Raw genomic sequence first — 23,909 nt, 5'->3', positions numbered from 1 at the left:
TTTCAGCAAAGCTGTGATCGTTAGTTGTTACAAATTGTGCATTCTTCCTACCCTCCTTCATATCGCTGTAATTTACAGCCTTCTTCGGCTAGGGGGTTTATCGATTTGTTGTAACCATGAAGAAAATTTTCGTCTGATTCATCTGATTGTAATCGAATGATTAACCTCTTTTTTTATTCCACACTAATCTTTACAGTGAAACAACTAATTGTACCATACTAAGTTAAAAAACAAAAATAAAAACAACACTAGAACAAAACCCACCATTGGAACACTTACTATAGTCAAGCCCAGTATAGGGATACTTATTTCCTTCAAAGAGTGTAAATTTATTGAATTCAATAACAAAAACATAAAGAAACTTAAGGGAAAGGGTCGGAAATAGCCAATTTTTTTTTTGGAGAAATTTGACTATTTTCAACCTATGAAACACTTTTTTGAAGAACTCTACAGAGAAAAAATAAAGAGAAAACGACTAATAGTTTATAATTTATACAATAGAAATAAATTATCATGGGATTTTATTAGATTCACCTTATTATAAAATTTTCATATAAATTTTACTCATACGACATAGCCAAAGATATTTACGGTCAAATATGTTCATTAAATATCGCGCAAATACAAAGTAACAAGCACTACCCTGACCAGACCTCAAACATCATGGTTTTTTTGGTCCATTTGAGAGTGAGGGGGAAAAGTAACAGATCTCCACTCTTAAAGTGTCTCTAGTGAGGATTGAACCCCCAATTTCAAGAATAGAAAGTGACAATATTACCACTAGACCAAGTCAAAGCTTAGTTTGGTCATTGTTTAACAATCTTATTATATAAGAAATGTATGGCAAGGAATCAAATTAATTATTACGAGTCTACGAATATAGTCACAATTATTGTTTGTCCAAGGTGAAAAGTCAAGAAGCTAAAGTTGGTTTTTTTTACAAGCTAGAACTAGAAGTTGTTGCCTAATCTTGTTCTTCTTGCCGTTGACGGTTGACGCCACCCATGGCCAGTAAGTTGACCAATAACGACTACTCGTATTGCTTTTAAATAGTTGACATTCATGATATAGAGTTCTTTCTTAGATATTATTGAACACTTGCAACTTGCAAACTAGTTTGATTTTTGGTTGTTCACGTCTACTAGTTCTGTAGTTTGACAAGGTCTATGAATTGAAACTAGGACATTATTCCAACATATCACATTATCACATATGCGATACAAGAATCAAGTACTAGGCACCAAGAAATATCGTGGCTGGTGCAAATAATATGGCCAAGCAAGTCTTTGTATCTGAACTAATAAATAAGAGTTGAATCAAATGGTAAGCAACTTGATATCATTTAAGGAAGTCTCGAGTTCGAGTCTCACCTACCAAATGCAGAAAACTCGTATTGGGAGACTCACCTACCATAAACCAGGTGTGCTACCCGAGTCAGATCCGGACGTAGTTGGAGCTAATAAATTATTGTGAACCAGGTGGGACAAACTCAAAAGTCTTTGTATCTATTTGGCTTTATATATAGGAAATTTTGCAAAAAACCACCTTTTATAAGTAGTTTTTTTTTTGCAAGAAACCACTTAATAATTATTTTTTTTTATTTTTTTTTTATTTTTGCAATGACACACCTTAATCAATTTTTTTTTTTTTTTTTTTTTTTTTTTTTTTTTTTTTTTGGCAATGCCACACCTTTAGCCGGAAAAGAGGGTTTGACCCTATTTCTAGGCGTTGACTTGACCACGTGAGACATAGGACCTTTTAAAGCCACTCTCCAACTACACCATCCACAAAAACGCCACCAAATAGAGTGGTTTCGGTGGTGGTGGGTGGGTAAGGCGGTTTTGATGGGTGGTTAAGTCGGTTTCGGTGTCGTTCTGGTGGTTGGCGTAATTGGAGAGTGGTTTTAAGAGGTCACATGTCTCGCACGTGGTCTGGTCAACGTCGAAAATAGGGTCAAACCCTCTTTTCCGGCCAAAGGTGTCTCATTGCAAAAAAAAAAAAAAAAAAAAATTGATTAAGGTATGACATTATAAAAAAAATTTTGATTAAGATGTGTCATTGCAAAAAAAAAATTATAAGGGGGTTTCTTGCAAAAAATTGCTTATAAAAGGTGGTTTTTTGCAAAATTTCCAAATATATATTCATCTCAATTTTATTTTGGTGTTTTAAGAGTATAGGGTGAGTGATGAGAATTGAACCCAGAATCTCATGGACCGCAAGGAGAGCTCTACCTACTTGAGCTATCTCAGACACTCGATTTTCATCTAAATTTAAGAATCATAAATTTTCTATTTGATCTATTAACATTTTAAAAGTAAATGTATGTAAACTATTTCAGCCCCTTAATACTGCCAAATACTTCATTCAATCAACTACCTTTTCACTTTCAATAACGGTAATACCCGTGAATTTTGTATCTTATAAAGCATAAAAATCAGATATTATTTCGTATCTTTTATTTTATATCCTATTATTTGATAGAGGTTTAAAACCCTATTTTAATTGAAATAGGATTATATATTTTTAAGGGTATATAAACTATTATAATTTAACCCTATTAAGTTTTTGATACAAAAATATTCTGCAGCCGTTTTGATTTATAAATCCTAGTTTTTTTTTTTTTCTCTTCTTTCTCTTTACTCCACTTTGTTTGTGGCTTTATAGTTGCAGCCTACTATTAATCTTAGCATTAGAATAAGCATTTATCTTCATGATCATTAATTAGTCAAAACCACTTTATTTTTATTCCAAAGTTTTGAGTGATGCATTCAAAGTTTTGAGTGATGCGTATAATTGTGATCAGTAGCAATTGCGGAGTACTCATGTGCATGTAATTGCGGCATTTCCCCCTTCTATTAGATCTATTTATTTACAAAAGGTAATCATACGGAACTTATTTTGGAGTCGTTTGTATTATATTTTTTATTATTATATATGAATTGTATGATTTATTATTTGTAATCTTGTACATGTATATAATTGATTATTATATGGTATTATATGATTTGATTGATATTGAATATTGTATTACTTTTGTTGTACTGTATTTTATGATTTAATTTTCGAATTGATTATTGTGTTATTCGTGTTAGGGTTTTTAATGTTGTTATTTAGGGAGTATTGTTATATTGAGGTTTTAGGGTTACTAATGCAGAGTATTATTTTGGGTTGAGAATTGATTACATTTGGGTAAATAGTATGATTGCCCTATAAGAGTTGAGATATATTACAATTGGATCGAGTTTGAATTATTATATTATTTGGGAACATGTGCCAATATTGAGAATTTATTATCATGTGAAAGATTACTTGATCGATGTATGAGATCAAAAGGTTGAGATTATTATTTTGTTATTGGTTTGAGGCTCGGCGTTATAGACCTTAGTCCTTGACATGTTGGTAATGAGATAATGATCATAAGTTAAGAATGAGGTACAATCTTTATTAATTATTTTTCTATGGTCCCCTACAGTGGGAATTGGCCCGTATGTGGTCTGGTTCAAGGTGTTTTCTGGTTATTGGGAGTATTCAAGTTTTTATACTTGTTGGTTTTATTCGAATTACCCATGTCCAAGGATAGGTATAAAACAAAGAGCATGGCATACTTATGGGTTATATGAGTTAATTGAGTAAAAGTTCGTATTATTATTCGAGGTTGAGTTGATAAAGGTTATTTTTTCAGAGTACAATGTGTAATGTAGTTTCGAACTACATTGTTTAATTGAGCTAGTATTGTCTATTATTCAATTATACTCTATATTCTGATATGTGGTGATTACTCAGCTTTTGCTGATGTGTGTGTTATTTTGTTTTGCTACTTGTGTTTGCGGCCATGTCTTTTTCTTATGGTGGCCATGCGACGATCTATTTTGGAATTTGTCCTTAATGGAGAGCAGTCAAGATTTTCTAAGCAGGTTTATCAAGTGACCGTAGCTAAGGAGCTCAAGTGTTTCGATTAGTTTGTTATAACGAGTTTATAAAGTTGTACAAATAGCTCACTTAGAGTTATTGAGTTGTAATTATTGGGATTTTTGTAAGCCTTAACACTTGACAGGTTGTTGAGTGTGGCGGTAATACCTCCGATTTAGGTGTATGCTTCCGCAATTTTATTTAAAGGTTGTTTATTTTTCCTTTAATTCTTATTTATTTTCAGTTAGTAAATCGGAGGTGTTACACTAACTTAGCAATTTTAGCTCCATTATAATTAGTGTTGCAAATATAGCCTAAGTTTAACTCAAGCTACAACATGGGAATCTAAAATTACGCAAGCCCTTCACTTATTTCTTTCGAAATATCCGAATGATTTCTAATGGCTATAAAGCAGTGTAGCTCTAGTAGTTTTCATCATTGTAAATACCAAAAGGCCAAGCTAAAAAAGCTCTTTAGACATCAACTAAATTTATACCATTAGGCCAAGCCAAAAGAGCTCCTTAGACATGACTAGTACTCCTCCTCCTCCAACTCCTGCTACTGCTGCTACTACTACTCCTACCACTCCTTCTGCCTATTGTTGTACTGTTGATGTTGCTACTGCTAATACTTCTACTAGAGCTGGCAAATGTGATTTTTCGTGTCATTCATTGTTGAGCGATATATTGTATATAGCTATTGGGCCACTGTATAAGCCCTAATCTCTATTTCTAGGTTGTATATATATATATATATATATATATATATATATATATATATATATATATATATATATATATACCGTACATATCGTAATACAACACACAGAAAACTCTATTCACTCTATTCTCTCTAATTTGACATGGTATCGGAGCCTCTATACTCTAAACCCTAATCTTTTCGATTTTTTTTTTACTCTCTATTCTCTAATCTCTACTCTAATCTCTACTCTAATATCTACTCTAATCTCTATTCTTCATTACTGTTTAATCATCAATGGGTGAAGACGGCAAAATTGATCCTTTGTCCCCTTTCTATCTTGGCGTAGGAGATCAACCTAACAATTTGATCACACATGTGGTGTTAAAGGGTGAGAATTATCTTGCGTGGTCTAGGGCTATCACCCTATCTCTGAAATCTCGAAGGAAATATGGGTTTGTTGATGGTAGCATCTCCAAACCAACGGAGAAGAAGAAGAAGCTTGATTGGGACACTGTCAATTCTATGCTTGTATCCTGGATTTTGCGAGCCATTGACCCGAAACTTGCGGCTTCTATTCCATACTTTGAGGAAGCACAAAAGTTGTGGGATTATTTGGAGAAGCACTTCTGCGAGGCCAGTGGGATTCGGCTTCAACAATTGCGTTCTTCAATCACTAATTGCAAACAGTCGAAATCAATGACTGTTGAGGATTATTATAACACTTTGATGGGTTTCTTTGATGATTTGATTAGCCTCAAGCCTCCCCATGGATGTGAATATGGGAATTTCACTTGCAATGTGGCAGCGAAGTACGAACTTGACAGAGAAGAGGAAAAATTACACCAATTTTTGATTGGTATTGATGATGAAAAGTATGCGGCTGTGAGGACCAATCTCTTGTCTCAACAGCCACCGCCGACGCTTGATCGTGCGTATCATGCCTTTCTTCAAGAAGAAAGGTCTCGTGGCATTGCTCAGTCCAAGGCTACCAAGGAGAGGGATGATGGACATATTTTTGCCCTTTCCTCTGATCGCGGCAGAACTTCCTAGCCACCAACTCGGATTGATAAGTCTAAATTGTACTGCACTCATTGCAAGCGCCATGGCCATGAGAACTCCGGTTGCTTCATGCTGCACGGCTATCCCGAATGGTGGGTCGAGAAATATGGGAAGAAAGGGCATGCTACGTCTTCTGGGCAGTCGAGCAGCTCGTCCCCTGCATCTGGCAGCAGGGCTGCTCTGCCGTCCCTTGCTGCTGCCGCGCCTGCTACTGCTCACAGCAAGCCCACGACACGTGCTAATGCTGTGGGCAGCCCGCTTGGTGATGCTCTATCATCGGACACTCTTTCGGCTCTATCCGAGTTCACACCCGAGCATGTTCGTCTATTGTTGAATATGGTTACTAATAAATCTGATAAAATGATTGGTGAGTCTTTTTCCTTATCTTGGATCATCGACACCGCCGCCTCTCATCATGTTACCGGTGACGCATCTTGCTTATTGGATGTACAATCTATGTTATCGTGCCCTGTTGGTCTTCCGGATGGTACACAAGCTCTTGCTACGAAAGAGGGGCGAGTGTATTTGGCTGACGGCATCACTCTTGAGAATGTTTTATTTGTCCCTCAATTAAATTGCAATTTAATATCGGTGTCAAAAATGATTGATGATTCAAATTGTTATGTCCGATTCACTGACTCTTTATGTGCTATACAGGACCAACACTCGGGGAGCCTGATTGGAGGCGGTGAACGAAATGATGGACTCTACTATTTCCGGCGGATTCCAACAGTATGTGCGGTGACAACTCCGGCGGTTTCTACATTCGAGCTATGGCATCGTCGTATGGGGCATCCATCGGATCAAATCGTCAAGTTAGTACCTGCTGTTAGTACTAGTTCTAGTAGCAAAGTCTTGAATAAAGCATGTGAAATTTGTCCACAAGCTAAACAATCACGGGATAGTTTCCCGGATAGTGATAGTTGGGCTAGCCGAATTTTTGAAATGATTCATTGTGATTTATGGGGGCCATATAAGACATCTTCTACTTGTGGTGCTCATTATTTTTTGACTATTGTTGACGATTTTTCTAGAGGTGTTTGGGTTTATTTGTTAAATGATAAGACTGAAGTTCATTCTTCATTTTGCTCTTTCTTTGCTATGGTTAAATGCCAATTTGATGTTCATGTTAAATGTGTGCGGAGTGATAATGGTACGGAATTCAAACCTATGATTCCGTATTTTAATGAAAATGGCATTTTATTTCAAACTTATTGCGTTGGTACCCCACAACAAAATGGTAGAGTAGAGCGTAAACACCAACATATTTTGAATGTGAGTCGTGCATTAATGTTTCAGGGTGATTTGCCGATTGGTTTTTGGGGTGAATGTGTTCTTGGTGCGGTTTACTTAATTAATCGTACTCCCTCTCGATTACTAGATAATAAAACACCTTTTGAAATGCTTTTTGGCAAGGAACCTAATTTTGATGAATTGAGAGTGTTTAGGTGTCTTTGCTTTGCTCATAAACAAAAGGCTAAGGGTGACAAATTTGCTCCTAGAAGTAGGAAGTTTGTGTTTGTGGGTTATCCACACGGCAAGAAAGGGTGGAAATTGTATGACTTGGAGACGGGAGAAATTTTTGTTTCACGTGATGTGAAATTTTTTGAACTTGAATTTCCGTTTGCAAAGGCGGGTGATGCTCATGTGGGTACTATAGAAGCACCACACGACACTAGGGACATTGACACTGATTTTTTGGACGATTTGGAGAGTGTTCTTGAGGTGAGTGAAAGCTCTCTTGAGCCAGAGCACACGGACAGCAGCGCTGCAGGCGGCTTCCCTGCATCCCCTGCCACTGCTGCCCCTGTGCCGCATGCTGCTGCTACTGCCGGCAGCCTAGACCGCGACTCCCCTGCGGTTTCTAGTGCTGCCCTAACAGGGTAAAGTCGTATCCCCTAATAAAAAATAAATACCTAAGTCCTCTAACTAAAGTAGATAGGGAAGTAGGGTCGAACTCCACAGGGAAACAAGTCTTTTTAATCCTAATTGATTATTATAATCTAAATTATCTAAGTAACCAATATTTTTGGGAATAAAGTCTATACTACGAAGAATAAGTTTAGGGAGAAAAACAATAATAAGAAGGCCTAGGGTACAGGTTCATCAATAATTAATATTCCGGGATAAAACATAATAACTAGTAATCAACATTGCAGAAACAACATGATCAACAGGCTCTCGCAATTTATTAATCAACATAGATCTAACAGGCTCTCGCAATTTACTAGATCTAAGTTCCTATTAAAAATAGCCTTTAATATTAAATTAACATCTACTCGATTCATCAATTCAATATTGCTAAACATTCACAATCAAATTACATCTGCTCGATTCATAATCTAATTGCAAAGAATTAAAACAATTCAATAAGAAATCGTCATGCAATACCAAAAATCAATAATAACAAATTATCCCTTCATATTAATTATGGATCCCCATAAACCCTAGAATGAAACTACTCACACATAATCATAACTAAACTAATCCAATAAATAAAACAAAACATAATCAAATAAGTAAATGAAATAGCTGGAATTTAAAAGAGAATAAATTGTTACCAAAGGAAATCTGAATTAATGGAAGTAATTAAGAACAAGAGTTGAGAGAGAATTTAAGAGAGAGAAATATCCTAAGTAGAGAGAGAAAATCTAAAAAAGAAGGTCAAATAAAATTACGTACATAATTCGTACTTAAACATTCCTCAAAACAAAAATCAAACTAAACTAATCAGGTCTGACAAAAACACGCGCCCGATCGGGCTAGAGGCCGCCCGATCGGGCGCGCCTTTTTCTTCGTGCCCCTTCTCAGCAGCGCCGCCCGATCGTGCTAGATGCTCGCACGATCGGGCGCGTCTTAGGCCACACACCAGCACCATGCATGCCGCGCCCGATCGTGCTAATCCTTACCCGATCGGGTCCTTGCTTCACTTCGAGGCTCAGACTTCGATTGGGCTTGATTTCTCGGCCCAATCCGGATTTCCTCTTCGGGTCTTGAATACTCGGTCTAAGTACCTCGGTATCTCGATTACCGAGCCCTTAATCACCGGCTCGATGACTCTAACCGACCTTGGGCTTCAAAGATGGCCGTGCCCTTCTAACTCCCGTAGTCGCTCCATGAAAAACCCGAGAAAATGCTCCAAAGGTGCAATTCCCTACAAAACTCAACAAAGACTACGAAAACACTAGAAAACACCAATTAGCAATAAAAGTGGCTCGAAAGAGCCAAAAACACTACTAATTATGACCAAGGGACGGGGGTAAATTACTATATAAAATGGACATATCAAACTCCCCCAAGCCAAACCTTTGCTTGTCCCTAAGCAAAGAGCTCATCAATGAACATATAAAATATGCCTCACCCCAATAATCAAATCAAGCACAAACGATTCAAGGCAAATCTAATGAGCATGCTTCAACATCAATCAATCTTATTCATCCAATCACCCTTCCTCCCCAACAATTGTCAAATAGAGCAAACCACAAGAGCATATAGAATTCAAGACTAGTGCTCACACACTCAACTCTCATTTATGTGGCGAGTAAAAGATGTACTCGATCGCTCTCCAACCAACCCCTTTAATTGTGAAAAATGCCCACCCATCTCACACTCTCCTGTGTTTAAAATAATGAACGCTCAACCTACTAGTCGACTCGAAATATGTCAAGTCATAACTTGCATTGATAAACAACACTTTCACATTCACACAACTCTATGCACAAGGTCGGAAGGTCTTTAAAGCTTGTAATGTAAGGCTAGGGTAAATGGTAGGATAAATTTGGGAGTATGTGAGAGAAAAGCTATGCATTAAGGGAGCCAAGTCCTAATAAACCCATGATCAAAATAAATGATGATCATACATCTCCATCAACATAACTAACTCCAACAAGAATCCACCAAATAAAACTCCAAACAATATAAACAATCCCAACACTTACAATTTTCACTCATAAAATATGATAATGTAGAACTTGAGTGAAATACAAACTTTGAACTCATTCTCTTTTTTCCTTTTCAAACTTGATTTTTTTTTTCTTCTTGAACAACCTTCAAATAGAACATTTGAACATATGAAACAACTTTTTTTTTTCTTTTGCTCTTTTTTTTTTTCTTTTTAACTCATATTGGAAATTTCAACTTTGAAACACAACATATCAATATTTTCCAATCAAAAATCAAAGAACAATCACTCTTCTTTTATTCCCACATTGTGCAAATAATGTGCACACCACAACTCCCTCACCTCACCAACTAATAGCTCCCCCAAGCCAAGCTTGGGACTAGTAACCAATAGGGCTCATATAGGCTTGTAATGTGGCAAAATAATAAACAATAAAAGGGCACAAGCAACAACATGGGTAACAAGAAGGGAACAAATGTATCTAAATTCTCTGAAGGCTACCTAAAAGAATGAATGCCTTCGTCCTCCTCATGTGCATAATAATAAGTCATGAAACGCTACTCATAGTTGCAAATCAATACTCAAATTCATTGACATACCAGGAACTATGGAACTATCACACATTCCTAACCAAATCAACTAGTCAGGCACTATATTCACAAATAGTTGGCAAAATTGACGCATGTTTAGGAATCCAAACAATTAAACTTCAAATCATGACCAACAAATCCACAATGATCATTATCAATAACCAAGAATCAAAACAAAATTTCTCAAATAAGGGGCACAGGGAAGCATGATTGACAATTCATTGGAACGTATTTTTGGATTTTTTTATTTTTCAATTTTTTTTTTGTATTTTTCTCATAAAGGAAAGCAATAAAATCTACACTAGGAAAGCAAATAAAAACTATACTAGAAAGCAAATAAAAAGGGAAAAGGAAGAGAATTACCAAGCGAAAGATCACCCCCCAAGCCAAATCAAGCAATGCCCTCATTGACTTGGGAGTGTAGCCTACTCCTCATCCTCATCCATCCTCGAATAGCCCCCTCCATGGCTAGAACCGGCTCCTCCATGGCTAGAACCGGCTCCTCCATAACCCGAACAACCTGCAAAGTAGTTAGGGTCTACGTTCCCCCCAAGCCCACCAAAAGGAACATCGGTCCCATAACCATGGACCGATGAGTAGTTCACATAGGTACCGTAGGCATTTGGGTTCGTGTATCCTCCTTGAGGATATTGGAACCAATCGGGAACAAGTGATTCGGGGGGAATAGCCCCCCGACGTGCATAATCATCGTACATGGGGTACAAACCCCTCCCGACGTTCCTCTCCACATACCCCACCCGTCTATCTAGAGACCCAACTCTAGTGTCCAAGTTCCTAACCATACTCTCGACTCTCCCTTTCCCCGCCTCAATCCTATCCAATTGGCTCCTAAAAGCCGAAAAGTCATAAGGGGCGTTGGGGTCAATGTTGTAGTTGGTTGAGGAAGTGGGAATGTCATATGTGAAGGGTGGAGGTGGTGGGTAGTGTGGTGAATGGTGATGAGGGGAGTGGTCTAGGGGAGATTGGTGGGGTTGTGGTGAAGGTGAGGTGGTTGAACCTCACCTTGACCGTTAATCTCAAAAGTATAAGAAGGCTTCCCCTTCTCAAATTTGGTCAAGGCGGGGTTGGGAAAATTAAAAGCATTGTCCCTTCTACCCGATTCCCTTTGAATCACCCACCAAGTCTCACCTCCCATGACATTTATCCAATTTAGGCCACCTAAATAGGGTAGGTCCATAATTGTTGGGCCGACTACCTTCCCTTCGTTGTTAGGGACAAAGTTAAGGTGTTTGACCGCTATGTGAGTTACTAGACCACCAAAATAAATAGGTACCCTAGACCTACCCGCCTCGGCCGCATTGGCCACCCTTTGGAAGTGGTTGGCCATCTTATGGACAATGTTGAGCTTATCACTCCTAGGTTTCATGTATGACCCTAGCAATTCTAGCTCATCCCTCCTAAAATTGGCGGGTTCATGCCTCCCAAAGATGGTAAGGCCAACAAACCGTTGCCAAAACTTTGGCACGAGATGTTGTATCCAAGTGCCCTTGGCATGTTGGAGGTTCAAGTTGGCATCCCCCGTAAGGGATTGATAGACAACAGCAATGTTGTCTTGGGGAGGTTCAATTGGTCTATCCGATTTTAACTCAAATAATTTGCCAAATTCTTTCAAAGACAATCTAACATCATTATTAAGTAATCTAAATTGAACATGAGAAATCAAAGCATTAGATTTTATGACATTAAAACTAGAAATAAATTCCAAGGTCAAATAGTCATAAGTATCATAGTGCAAGTTAAACAAACCACTCATGCCAATTCCTTTAAACAACTTTTCTACGGGTTTATCAATTCCTAATTTAGCAAGGGTGGGGCGATGAACAAAACGTGTAGGAATTACCTGCCTTGACGTGAGATTGATCATCCTTTGTTTTTGCTCTTGGGTGGTGATGACCACCCTCTCCCATCCCGGAACTTGCAACTCCGGGTCAATTCTAGGCGCTTGTTGCCTTGAGCTCTCCCCCCTTATGGTCCTAGATCTTTTGGGAGCCATTATTTATGAGAAATGGTAGGAATTGAAGCTTTCTCTCTTTTAGGGTTTGATAAAAATTGAGAGAAAGTGGCAGAAATTTGGTGTAGATTGTAGAGAAAGATGAAAGGATTAAGAATATGCAAAAATATTTGAGTTTTGATGGAAGAATTGGAGGAGATCTTTAAAATAAGGGAGTTTGAAGGTGTGAGAATGGAGGTTTTAGAGAGAGAAATTAGTAATGAAGAAGATAAAAGAAGAAGAAAGTGAGGAAAGAAATAAGGGAAAGGAATAAAAGGGACGACCAAAAATAGGCGCGCCCGATCGGGCGAATTTGCTGAATTCCAAATGTCTGGTTGCGCGCCCGATCGGGTGAGCTCCGCCCGATCGGGCAAGCTCTGCCCGATCGGGCGCGAATACAAAGTAAAATTTTGCCCTTTTGTTCGCCCGGTTGGGCGAGCTACGCCCGACATTTCTTTTCCTTCACTCGATTTTTCACAAAAATGCGCCCGATCGGGTGAATTAAGCTCCAATTTCCAACTTCATTTGCGCGCCCGATCGGGCAGCCTCGCCCAATCGGGCGAATTAGGCTCCAATTTTCAGCTCCATTTTCGCGCCCGATCGGGCAGCCTCGCCTGATCGGGCGAATTAAGAGCTGAAAATTTTCCTCGCTTTCGCGCTCGATCGGGCGAGCTTCGCCCGATCGGGCCCGTGCCCGGTCAGATTCTCTTAGCTTCTTCTTTGATTTCTTTTCGTCTTCAAATTTTTCTAAGTCTCTTTACCTCTCAAACCTATACCTGTACAAAAACACTTATAAAAGGTAAAATTTCACTCTCCTCCCCTCTCTAAAATAAAAATTAAAAAAAAAAAAAAGAAAAAAACTAGTCTAGAAAGCAAGAGATACGGGTTGCCTCCCGCAAGCGCTGGTTTATCTAGGTCCCGCACGGACCTCTTACCACAGTATAATAACTAGGACCCTTGGCCTAATACTAGATCGGGTGGTTTCTCACCCGGTCTAGCGGTGTTTCGGCTGTGACGCGGCTTCTTGACATGCCTTGTGGGACGCCAATTCACCTTATCTGGTGGATCCTCCTTGACTTGGACTGGGAGATCTTCAATGCTACGCACTAAAGATCCTTCTTTGATCGAGGGTTGCTTCAAATTGTCATTGCATTCAACACTTGCAACTCGATCTGGCGGAACGCTTACCGTAGGCCTAAATCGCACAACTTGCTTGATCGGTTCCACCTTTTCATCCTCGAAACCAAGACCAACAGTGTAAAGTGCTCTTTCTATTGCATCGACTTCCTTTTGCCATTTGTCTATCTCATCTGAAAGGGATGCAACACAAGATACCGCCTCCAAGGGATCTTTTTCAAGAGCTTGGGGCTTGTTAGAATAATTCTCAACCACATTAACACTGAAACATTTCTCCTCAGTCATGGAGCTTTTAGGGGCATTATTAAGATTAAAAATAACTTTATCATCCCCTACTGATAGTGTTAACTTACCACTTCTCACATCTATGATTGCTCCTGCAGTGTTAAGGAACGGTCTACCCAAAATAATTGGGGTTTGCACATCCTCAGCCATATCAAGAACAACAAAATCAACAGGTATATAAAATTTACCTACTCTAACGGGGACATCCTCTAAAACACCTAAGGGGTATTTGAAAGAACGATCGGCCATTTGTAGAGTTATATTGGTAGCTTTTAATTTACCCATATTTAAATTGGAACACACAGATAATGGCATGACGCTAACGCTAGCACCCAGATCACACAATGCATTATCAATCATTAGATTGCCTATATGACAAGGGATAGAAAAACTACCCGGATCTTTTAATTTAAGTGGAGATTTATTTTGAAGTACGGCACTACACTCTGCAGTGAAAGTTACTGTCTCTACCTCACTAATAGACCTTTTCCTTGTCAATATTTCTTTCATAGATTTTGCATATGAAGGAATTTGTGGGATTAATTCAGTGAAGGGAACTGTTACCTTCAAATATTTTACCATCTCCAGATTCTTACCAAACTGCTTATCCAAATTTGTCTTCAAGTGTCGATTGGGGAATGGAAGTTTGATAACTGGCTTTGGAGCATTATTGCTCTTATCTGGAGTATCTACCTTCTCAGGAGTCGTACCCTGCAATGTAGAATTAGATATGTTAGCATTATCCTTTAGCCCTACAGGGCTATTAACTACATTAACGGAATCAAGATTAGCATTATTTAATAAATTAGGTCCATCAACTCTGGGCATAGAGGGGCCTTCATAGTTTAAACCACTCCTTAGAGTAATTTCATATGCTTGATCCGTAGGCCTGGTCGGCTGTGCCGGTAGAGCTCCCTGTTGGCGGGCTTGTAGAGTAGCGGAAAGTTGCGCAATTTGATTATCTAAAATTTTATTATGTGCTAGAATTTGATCAATTGTCGCATCTCTACTCTCCATGTGCTTTTGCATATTAACCAACATCGCTCTAATTTCCACCAGAGAAGGGTCAAAAGATGAGGAGGTTTGTTGTGGTTGGTTCTTCTGGCCAGCATTGGGATGATAATATTTCTGTTGCTGTTGCTGTGGCGCCTGTGGTTCTTGTGGTGGTGGATTTTGAACATTAGTACTCCGGTAGGAAAGGTACGGATGATTCCAATACCCAGGATTGTAGGTGTTGGAGTATGGGTTATTCTGCCTATAAGCTTGAAAGGCATTAACTTGTTCCACGGAACTCTTGCAATCTTGTTCCCAATGACCTATAATACCCCAATTTTCACAAAAAGCCTCATTAGAATTATTATTAATTGCAGAAACATTAGCTACATTGGCAGTGCTCAGATTATCTAATTTTTGGCAGATAGAGGTCATTTGAGCTTGCAAAAAGGATACAGAGTCAACACTATGTTTCCCCTTGTTAGCAAATCCTCTAGGATTCCCATATTGGGAATTGTGTATCGTCATATCTTCAACAACCTAACCTGCATCATCAACATTAAGATTCATAAATCTCCCACTAGCTGCAGAATCTAAGATTATTCTGGAAGAATTTCCAATGCCATTATAAAAGGCTTGGATTAACTGCCATTGTGCTAAATTATGGTGAGGGCATTCTCTTTGTAAGTCCTTAAACCTCTCCCAAGCCTCATATAAAGATTCATCAGCTTCTTAGGCAAAGTTCTGAATCGCACTCCGTAGTACGGCTGTTCTCTCTGCAGGATAATACTTGTTATAAAAATTCAAAACAAGAGTTTCCCAGTCAGTTATACCAAGTGCAGTTCTATTTAAGTCATTAAACCACAATTTAGCTTTTCTAGTTAAAGAGAAGGGAAAAAAGGATCTCCCTGATTTGGTCTTGAGTGACCCCGGCTTGCCTGATGGTGTTGCAATATTGACAATAGTCGGCAACGTGAAGATTTGGGTCTTCACCCTTAGCTCCACTAAATTGCTTCCTCTCTATCATCGTTATAAATTGAGGTTTAATTTCAAATTTAACCCCATCAAGAGCCGGAGTGGGGGTGAGATGTGGAAGATCTGTAAGCTTGGGTTGTGAGTAATCACTAAGAAAGCTCTTGGGTGTCGATGGGTTTACAAGGTCAAGCTTAACTCTGATGGCACTCTAGAGCGATTGAAGGCTCGTCTTGTTATTTTTGGTAATCATCAAGTTGAAGGTATCGATTATAACGAGACGTTTGCTCCTGTTGCTAAAATGGTCACTGTTCGTGCTTTTCTTGCTGTCGCTGCTACAAAGAATTGGGAATTGCATCAGATGGATGTCCACAATGCATTTCTTCATGGTGATCTTGATGAGGAAGTTTATATGAAGCTTCCCCCTGGGTTCCATGGCTCTCAACCTGGTATGGTGTGTCGTCTGCTGAAGTCATTGTATGGTCTTCGACAAGCACCTCGGTGTTGGTATTCTAAATTGGCCGCCTCTCTGAAAAGGTACGGATTTGTGCAATCGTACTCTGACTACTCTCTTTTTACTCTGCAATCTGGGTCTATTCAACTTAGTGTTCTGGTGTATGTTGATGATTTAATAATTTTTGGTAATGACTCTTCTGCGATTTCTACATTCAAGTCATACTTGAGTGACTGTTTTCATATGAAAGATTTGGGTGTTTTGAAGTATTTTCTTGGTTTTGAGGTTGCTCGTAGTCCGGAAGGCATATTTTTATGTCAACGGAAATATACACTTGATATTATTGCAGAGTCTGGTTTACTAGGTGCTCGTCCGGCAGGTACTCCTATTGAGCAGAATCATACTTTGGCGACTTCAGAGTCCTCTTTCTTGTCTGATCCAGAGCGGTATCGACGACTTGTGGGTCGTCTGATTTATTTGTCTTTTACTAGACCGGATTTGGCATACGCGGTGCATATTTTGTCCCAATTTATGCAACACCCGCGCCAAGACCATTGGGAGGTGGCTCTTCGTACGGTGCGGTACCTAAAGGGATGTCCGGGTCAGGGAATTCTTTTGAGTTCAGATTGTGATTTACATATTACAGGATGGTGTGATTCAGATTGGGCAGGTTGTCCCTTGTCGCCCCGTTCTATATCTGGCTGGTTGGTGTTTCTTGGTGCTTCTCCTGTATCTTGGAAGACTAAGAAACAGGACACTGTGGCCAAGTCTTCTTTAGAGGCCGAATTCCGCTCGATGTCTAAAACCACTGATGAGTTGAAGTGGTTAAAGGCCCTTCTTTTAAGTTTGGGTGTCTCGCATCCCCGTGCTATGAGTTTGTTTTGTGATAATCAATCCGCTTTGTATATTGCGAAGAATCCGGTTTTCCATGAGCGTACCAAGCATATTGAAGTGGATTGTTATTATCTTCGTGATGCGATTCAGGATGGTATTATTAGTCCGTCTTATGTGAAGACAACGGACCAATTAGCGGATATATTCACCAAGGCTTTGAGTAAAAGTCAGTTCATGTATTTACTTGGTAAGTTGGGCATTTGTGATTTGCATGCTCCAACTTGAGGGGGGGTGTTGAGCGATATATTGTATATAGCTATTGGGCCACTGTATAAGCCCTAATCTCTATTTCTAGGTTGTATATATATATATATATATACCGTACATATTGTAATACAACACACAGAAAACTCTATTCACTCTATTCTCTCTAATTTGACATTCATTCTGGCGCTCATGTTTGAAGTTAAATGGATTTGAGGATTTCAACAGTATCCAGACCCATTTAACGAACATGTCGTGCTAAACGTGTCAAAAACTCTTATAAGTATCCCTAGCACTATCAAAAACGGTTTAACAGTTCGGGTTTGGTTCGGTTTGAAATCGGTTCGGTATTAAATCGGGTCGGTTTGAAATCCGTTTAAGTGTCTCGCGGGTCGGTTTCAGTTCGGTTTAAATAGTTATCGATTCGGTTTATTCTTGAATGGTTTTAATTCGGTTCGGGTTGTAAACAGTCCGGGTAATAAACGGTTCGGTGCAGACGGGTTGCAGTTTGTTAACGGTTCGGTGCAAACGGTTTTTATCCCGATTCAAACAGTTTCGGGTAGGAAACGGTTTCGGGTTAGAAACAGTTCGATTTTTTTCGGTTCAGCTTATAAATAGTTCGGTTCTTTTTCGGTTCAGTTTATAATTGGTTCGTCTCTTTTTCGGTTCAGTTTATAACTGGTTTGGTTCTTTTTCGGTTCAGTTTATGGCAGATAGGAGGATTTTTAGTGGCAAGAAGATATTTTATACTATGATAATAATTTGACAGGAAGATATTTTTATACTATGATAATAAATTTTCAATAAATATTAATTTGGCAGAAAGATTTTTTGTACTATGATAATTAAATTTCATTTAAAACATATTTTAACTTGATTTTAATATTATCTATATAGTAAGCAGTTTGTATCCGATTCGTTTATAAGCGGTCCGGTTCTTAAACGATTCGGTTTGCAAGCGGTTCGGTTTATAAACGGTTCGGTTTATATACAGTTCGGTGCAAACGGGTTGCGGGTTGTTACTGGTTCGGTGTAAACGGTTTTTATCCCGGTTCAAACGGTTTCGGGTTGAAAGCGGTTTCGGTTCTTTTTCGGCTCGGTTTGATTTCAGTTCGGTTTAGAACTGGTTCGGTTCATTAACGGGTTCGGTTCTTATACGGTGTAACGTTATTCAGATCGGTTCGGTTTCGGGTTCATTCACATACGGTTCGGGTCGGTTTTCGGTTCCAAAAAAACGGTTTTTAATCGGTTCAGTTCTCATTTGGGTCGGTTTGTTTCGGGCAGTTAAACGGTTTTGGTTTGAAATTTGACAGCACTAAGTATCCCGGTTAGATTTTTTATGTTTGTTTAATGTCGCGTTGTCGTATGATAATTGGTAAAAATGTTAGCCCCACTCAAAATATTTATCATACGTTCAATAAATTATTAATTAATTTTCTTAAGCGGGTTGATTCATGTTTGTTTTCGTGTTGGAATTCTCAACACTAACCTGACCTATTTAATTAATATGGTTAAACAAGAGTGATGAATAATGCAAAAGTCCTATTGTTACAATATTATTTGGAAGAGGAAGTACGAAATAAGTAATGGTAAGTTACTATCCACGAATCTAAGAAATTCCACTTGACTATATTTTAAAGTACTATGTAACTTATTATATTGTAATTACTACCTCCGTTACAGGTTATGTGCAACGATTAGACATTTTTCTTCTCTACTTTATGTCAAATCGTTGCACATAACCTATAATGGAGGTAGTATGTTAACCCTTATGAGGTTTTGATGATGATGGTTGTGATTGAGCAAATTTCCATCTAATAAGGATTTTCTAGTGTTGTGATGTTTGCAGGTTTAGTAAACTCCACTACAAGAAAAAGGTGAATTAGCAACGGAATTTTGCGACTACCATAATAATCAGTTGCAAAAAATATTTTTGCGACAGAAAAAGACGAGTAGTCACAAAATTTGCAACCGAATTTATAATAGTTGCTATGCGGTCGCTAATCTGCGACGCTCTTGTAATAATTTGCAACTAACACGGTAGTCGCTACTATTATTTTTAATATTTATTAAAAAGAAATAAAAAAAAACCCTTAGTATAATTAAAAAAAAACCCCCCCTTATTTCTAAAAAAAAAGAAAAAAAAAAAGGTTATTGTCGCCAAAAAAACAAGAATTATCAATTAGTATTATACTCTTATTCACCGTCAAAAACAAGAACTATCATACTCTTCCTCAAAAAAAAAAAAAAAAAGGTTCAGAACTTCAAATCAAGCATCACCGTCGTCTTCCTCTGCTGCCGTTGCGCCACCACTACTTCACCCAGGTAAGTACGCGTTCTTCCCCTTCCTACCTTCCATTCAATCTTTCTCTTACTGCATTATGTCAATTGCGAATTTTAGGGTTTTCTTTGAGTTTTTATTCCAATTTTTGATTTTAATTGGGTTTCTATTGCGAATTGATATTAATCTGATTATTGATTGAATTGCAAATTGGTTTAATCTGATAATATCACAGATGCGAGAATTATTCTTGAAAATAATACGAATTTAAGTAACTAGAATTAGGAATTAGTATTTCTCGATTATGTTTATGGGTTATAAGGGGTTATTCTTAAAAATAATACGTAGTAAGTAACTAGAATTAGGAATTGCGAATTTTAGGGTTATCATTGAGTTTTTTTTTTCAATTTTTGATTTTAATTTGGTTTCTATTGCCAATTGCGAATCCAGAAATATTGTTTTTTGTTTTTTTTTTTACATACTGTCTTCACATTAGAGTTACAATTAAGCTTAGGTCTAATTTAGTTCAGCTCTCCTCCTCTCAATGGCCTGTGTACATCAGGAACAATGCAAATATTGGTTCACAGATGATATGGAAAGATAAGCAGTTAATGACATGTTTGTGGTACTTTCTGACATATGGCTAGATGACGAAGAGGTAATGGGATATTAACACTTCTACTAGTTTCCTGTTTTCTTTCTTTATCATTTTAATGAAGCTCGATTATCCCTGTTCTTAGACTATGGTAAAGCTGAAAGAAGTTCTGGAGGGATATGAAGCTGTGGAGGTGGTTCCTTCTTTGTTCATATTCATGGGGAGTTTCTGCTCTTCCCCATGTAATCTATCATTTCATTCTTTTGCTTCGCTTAGGTAAGGAGTTAATGCTTATCCCTGTTCCTTTCTCTCTTTTAACTTATAATTTATAGGATACTAATGCATTTACAACTTTGAATGAAAAAATTTTGCACGAAGATCGCAGTTTGGGAATCTTGGTAAAATGATTGCTGAATATCCTCGAATACTAGAGCAAAGCCGGTTTTTATTTATTCCTAGCATTGATGATGCATGCAGGTGATTTCTGTTTATTGACTTATTGTTGCTTGTATATATTTCATTCTCCAATGTCCATTCTTATGTTATAGTGTTATTACTATCAGGCCCCTCGTCTGTTCTCCCAAGGTGTGCTCTTATAGTAAACATCCGATGGAGCTTTTTAAGCATGTAGAATGAGAGTATAATGTACTTTATGACTATTCCTGACTAGTTTTCCTAGTTTGGAAAACAGAATAAAGTATTACTCTCAAGAAATTGTAATTTTTCGACGGGACTTCTTGTACAGAATGCGGCGTTTGATTCCCTCTTCATCTGCTGAAACCAGTGATCCTTTTGCTCATGTGAGCTTATCATTCTACTTGTTCTGACCGTCTTTATATCTGCTGGTCATTTTTTGTTTACTCACATAAATTATTGTTTTGATGTTAACGAGCACGAGCTTATCATGCTTGATTCCCCCTTCATCTGCTGAAACCAGTGACCCTTTTGCTCATGTGAGCTTATCATTCTACTTGTTTTGACCGTCTTTATATCTGCTGGTCATTTTTTGTTTACTCACATAATTTCATCCTATTTTGCAATTAGGTTTTTTTATAATTAAATAGTAGTCTTAAACTAATGATATGTATTAAAAAAATTACCGTGCATGGCACGGGACTTAACCAATATTTGCTTACATAAATTATTTTGCTATAAGTGTTGCATTTTTTATTTTAACTTCTTTTTTTTTTTTTGTTTTTTTTGTTTTTTGTTTTTTTTGATGTTTTTAGTCTTTTTAAGTTTTAACATTTGAGATCATAGTTACTAATACATATCTTAATGCAGGGAGAATATATGGAAAAACTTGAGGAAATTAAGAACAAAGGAATTGAGATAAACCCCGACAAAGTCTATTTGGAGGTTGTAGGTGGGCAAAAGAAAGGGAAAGTTTACGGTTTAGGGAGTGCTTCACAAATGTATTACAAGAGCGATCTTGCTTCTCAACTTACAGCATCATCTTCTACTCCTTCCATGATTTCTCAATTAAGCTCTCAAGTTGAAGAATTAAAGAAGATGGCAGAAGAAAACCATAATAAGGTAGAAGAAAGCCAAAAAATAGCGGCAGAGAGCTTAAAATATGCTAAGGAATTCGTTGAAAATCATGAGATCGAAAAAGCTACATGGAAAAAGGAAAAATTAGCTATGCAAAAAACATTGCAGGAAATGGTATCACTTGTCAAACAAGGTTACCGTCCTTGTAAGCCTCCTATGCCTAAAGTCACCCGCTCTCGTGATACAACTAAGTGATTTTTATTTTCTTGGTGGTAATTTTGTGAACAACTGATTTTTTTTTACATCGTCATTATTGGTTCTTATTTGAAGTAGCTTTCTTTATATGGGAGGTGACTTTTGAAACAATTAGTCATATGAGTTAAATATTGTTTTTTAATACATTGATACAAATTTGATGATGTTTTGGATATTTGAATAAACTTAACATTTTGGTTATTTGAATTTATGCGTGGGTACCTTTTTTTTTGTGATTGATATTGGTTGTCGCTAAATTATGGTCTCAAATATTGATCGTCAGTCGCAAATATTTAGCGACTGCAAATTTGGTTTAGAGACTGATTGGTTAGTTGCAAAATCATTAGTCTCAGTAGTCACTAATCTGTCACAAATAATTAGTTTTGTAGTCGCAAAAATTTGTTTCGTAAGTAGTTGCTAATCCGTCGCAAATATTTTACGACGGACAATAATTTAGTTGCTAAAATTTGAAAGTTAGTCGCTAAATGGTAGTTGCAAAGGCGTTGCAAATCCGTCGCTAAATTTGCAACTGTCCAAAAATTAGTCGCAAAAATTGATTTGCGACGAGGTCTTTGGCAACGAACCAAAGTAGTTGCAAATCCGTCGCAAATCCATTTTTGCGACGGATTTGCGACTACTTTGGCCGTCGCTCATTACCCTTTTTCTTGTAGTGTCTGGGGGTTGAAGTAGGAACTGAAGTAGATGAACTTTAGAAGGTCCATATATGATGATAAGTAAAGTCAGAAGAAGAGTTCCAGAAATGGAACTTCAAGGAGTTCCCTGAGAGGAACTTTGCAACGGGTGGTAACGACCTGATTTCGGTGTAATGTTGGGGCAAACCTCAACAACCAAGGATCAGAGCAGAGCTCGAGATATCAACCCAAAAGAAGGACTTCATAACTTAGGTTGTATTAAAGATAAATTTGTTTTTCTAGGTTGAAATAAACATATATTTGGTTGTTATGCATGAGACTTATTAGAAATCAGATAAAGCTTGGCAAGGTCATTAATTCGTATAAGATAATCACAAGTTTATGAAAAAGTATTTATTTGATTTTATCTTCTAAAATCTGGTTTACTCAGTTTTATCTTTTTCATAAAACTTTATCTTTTAAATAAAACGAATTTAATTGGAAAAAGGTTTTCTTAAACACGAAATTAAATCTGTTTAGTTTCAGTTTTAAAATGAAAAGAATGAATTTCTGTTTGAACTTATCATTTTGCCTAAACCCTACTTTGTGAGCTGAGGAACTTCTATAAATATAGAAATGATGCAGTGAAGTAAAGTGAGAGTTTTAAGCGTGAAAACCACTTAGTGCTTAAGAGTAAGTCACTACTAAAATTCGGTCAAATTGCGACCGTTTTTTTACCACCGTCATTAAAACGGTCGCAAATTATAATATTTGTGATCGTTTTTGAGGCGGTCGCAGATTTGCGACCGTTTTTAGGCTATTTAACAGTCGCAAGGGTATTTAAAAATTTCTTTAAAATAATATACATGTTAAAAATAATTCTAAATAAAAACAATTCTATTGCGACCGCCAAAAACGGTCGCAAATTGCGAATATTACGACAGTTTTTAAGGCGGTCGCAGATTATAACATTTGCGACCGTTTTTAAGGCGGTCGCAGATTTGCGACCGTTTTAGCGGTCGTAATTGTGTATTTACTAAAATTTTAAAGTAGGGTATATAAGGGGCTCAAGCTTCCCAACCCAAACTAACCCTATATTTTTTTTTTGGTTAACAGCCACTCTCCCTCTTCTCTCTCTCTCTTCTCAGCCGACCCTCTTCCTTCATTTTCCTTATCTCCACTCTATCCTTCTCACGCCTCTCCTCTTTCACTCTCATCTCCTAATTCTCTAAATCCCATTGCCGAAAAATGAAGCAAAGCACTTGAGAATTGAAGAATAAGAAGCCGGAAATCGCTGCTCATTCAAGCTTTGGCTCAATCATAAGCTTCACCGGCGATTTCTCTCTCCTCCACGCTGCTTGCCACCGTCACGACCACACACTGTAACAAGACCTCCACCGTCACAAGAACGAGCCTAAGAGAAGTCAAGGTTTTCTAGATCTGTTATATTATTGATCTAGATTTATTGTTTCTAATTTCTGATTATGTATAATTGTTTTATTGTAATTTTAGTTTTTAATTTTAAAAGATCTATATTATTGTTT

At 37.6% G+C, this 23,909-nt stretch overlaps 2 protein-coding genes and 1 non-coding gene across 3 annotated transcripts; all 3 read left to right on the top strand.

The window, feature by feature from the left end:
* The first annotated feature begins 4,436 nt into the window (after positions 1-4,436).
* Positions 4,437-5,661, top strand: LOC145557388 (uncharacterized). Its single transcript, XM_081618569.1, has 2 exons — positions 4,437-4,560; positions 4,916-5,661. Exons 1-2 carry the CDS (start codon positions 4,437-4,439, stop codon positions 5,659-5,661), a joined length of 870 nt encoding a protein of 289 aa, XP_081474695.1.
* Positions 5,662-15,245: 9,584 nt separating this feature from the next.
* Positions 15,246-15,352, top strand: LOC145560966 (small nucleolar RNA R71). The gene has a single exon (XR_014093554.1). It is a non-coding gene; the product is annotated as a small nucleolar RNA R71 (small nucleolar RNA).
* Positions 15,353-19,347: 3,995 nt separating this feature from the next.
* LOC145557387 (DNA polymerase epsilon subunit B-like) lies at positions 19,348-20,623 on the top strand. The gene is made up of 5 exons (XM_081618568.1): positions 19,348-19,440; positions 19,955-20,050; positions 20,133-20,263; positions 20,366-20,464; positions 20,551-20,623. The coding sequence occupies exons 2-5, from the start codon at positions 20,009-20,011 to the stop codon at positions 20,621-20,623; spliced, it is 345 nt and encodes a 114-aa protein (XP_081474694.1). The 5' UTR covers positions 19,348-19,440; positions 19,955-20,008.
* Positions 20,624-23,909: the final 3,286 nt, after the last annotated feature.

This window comes from Chenopodium album, chromosome 9, assembly GCF_948465745.1.
Source record: "Chenopodium album chromosome 9, dcCheAlbu1.1, whole genome shotgun sequence".
NCBI lineage: Eukaryota > Viridiplantae > Streptophyta > Magnoliopsida > Caryophyllales > Amaranthaceae > Chenopodium > Chenopodium album.
Note: the sequence above shows the minus strand (reverse complement) of the source record. Positions and strands in the feature narration are given on the sequence as shown.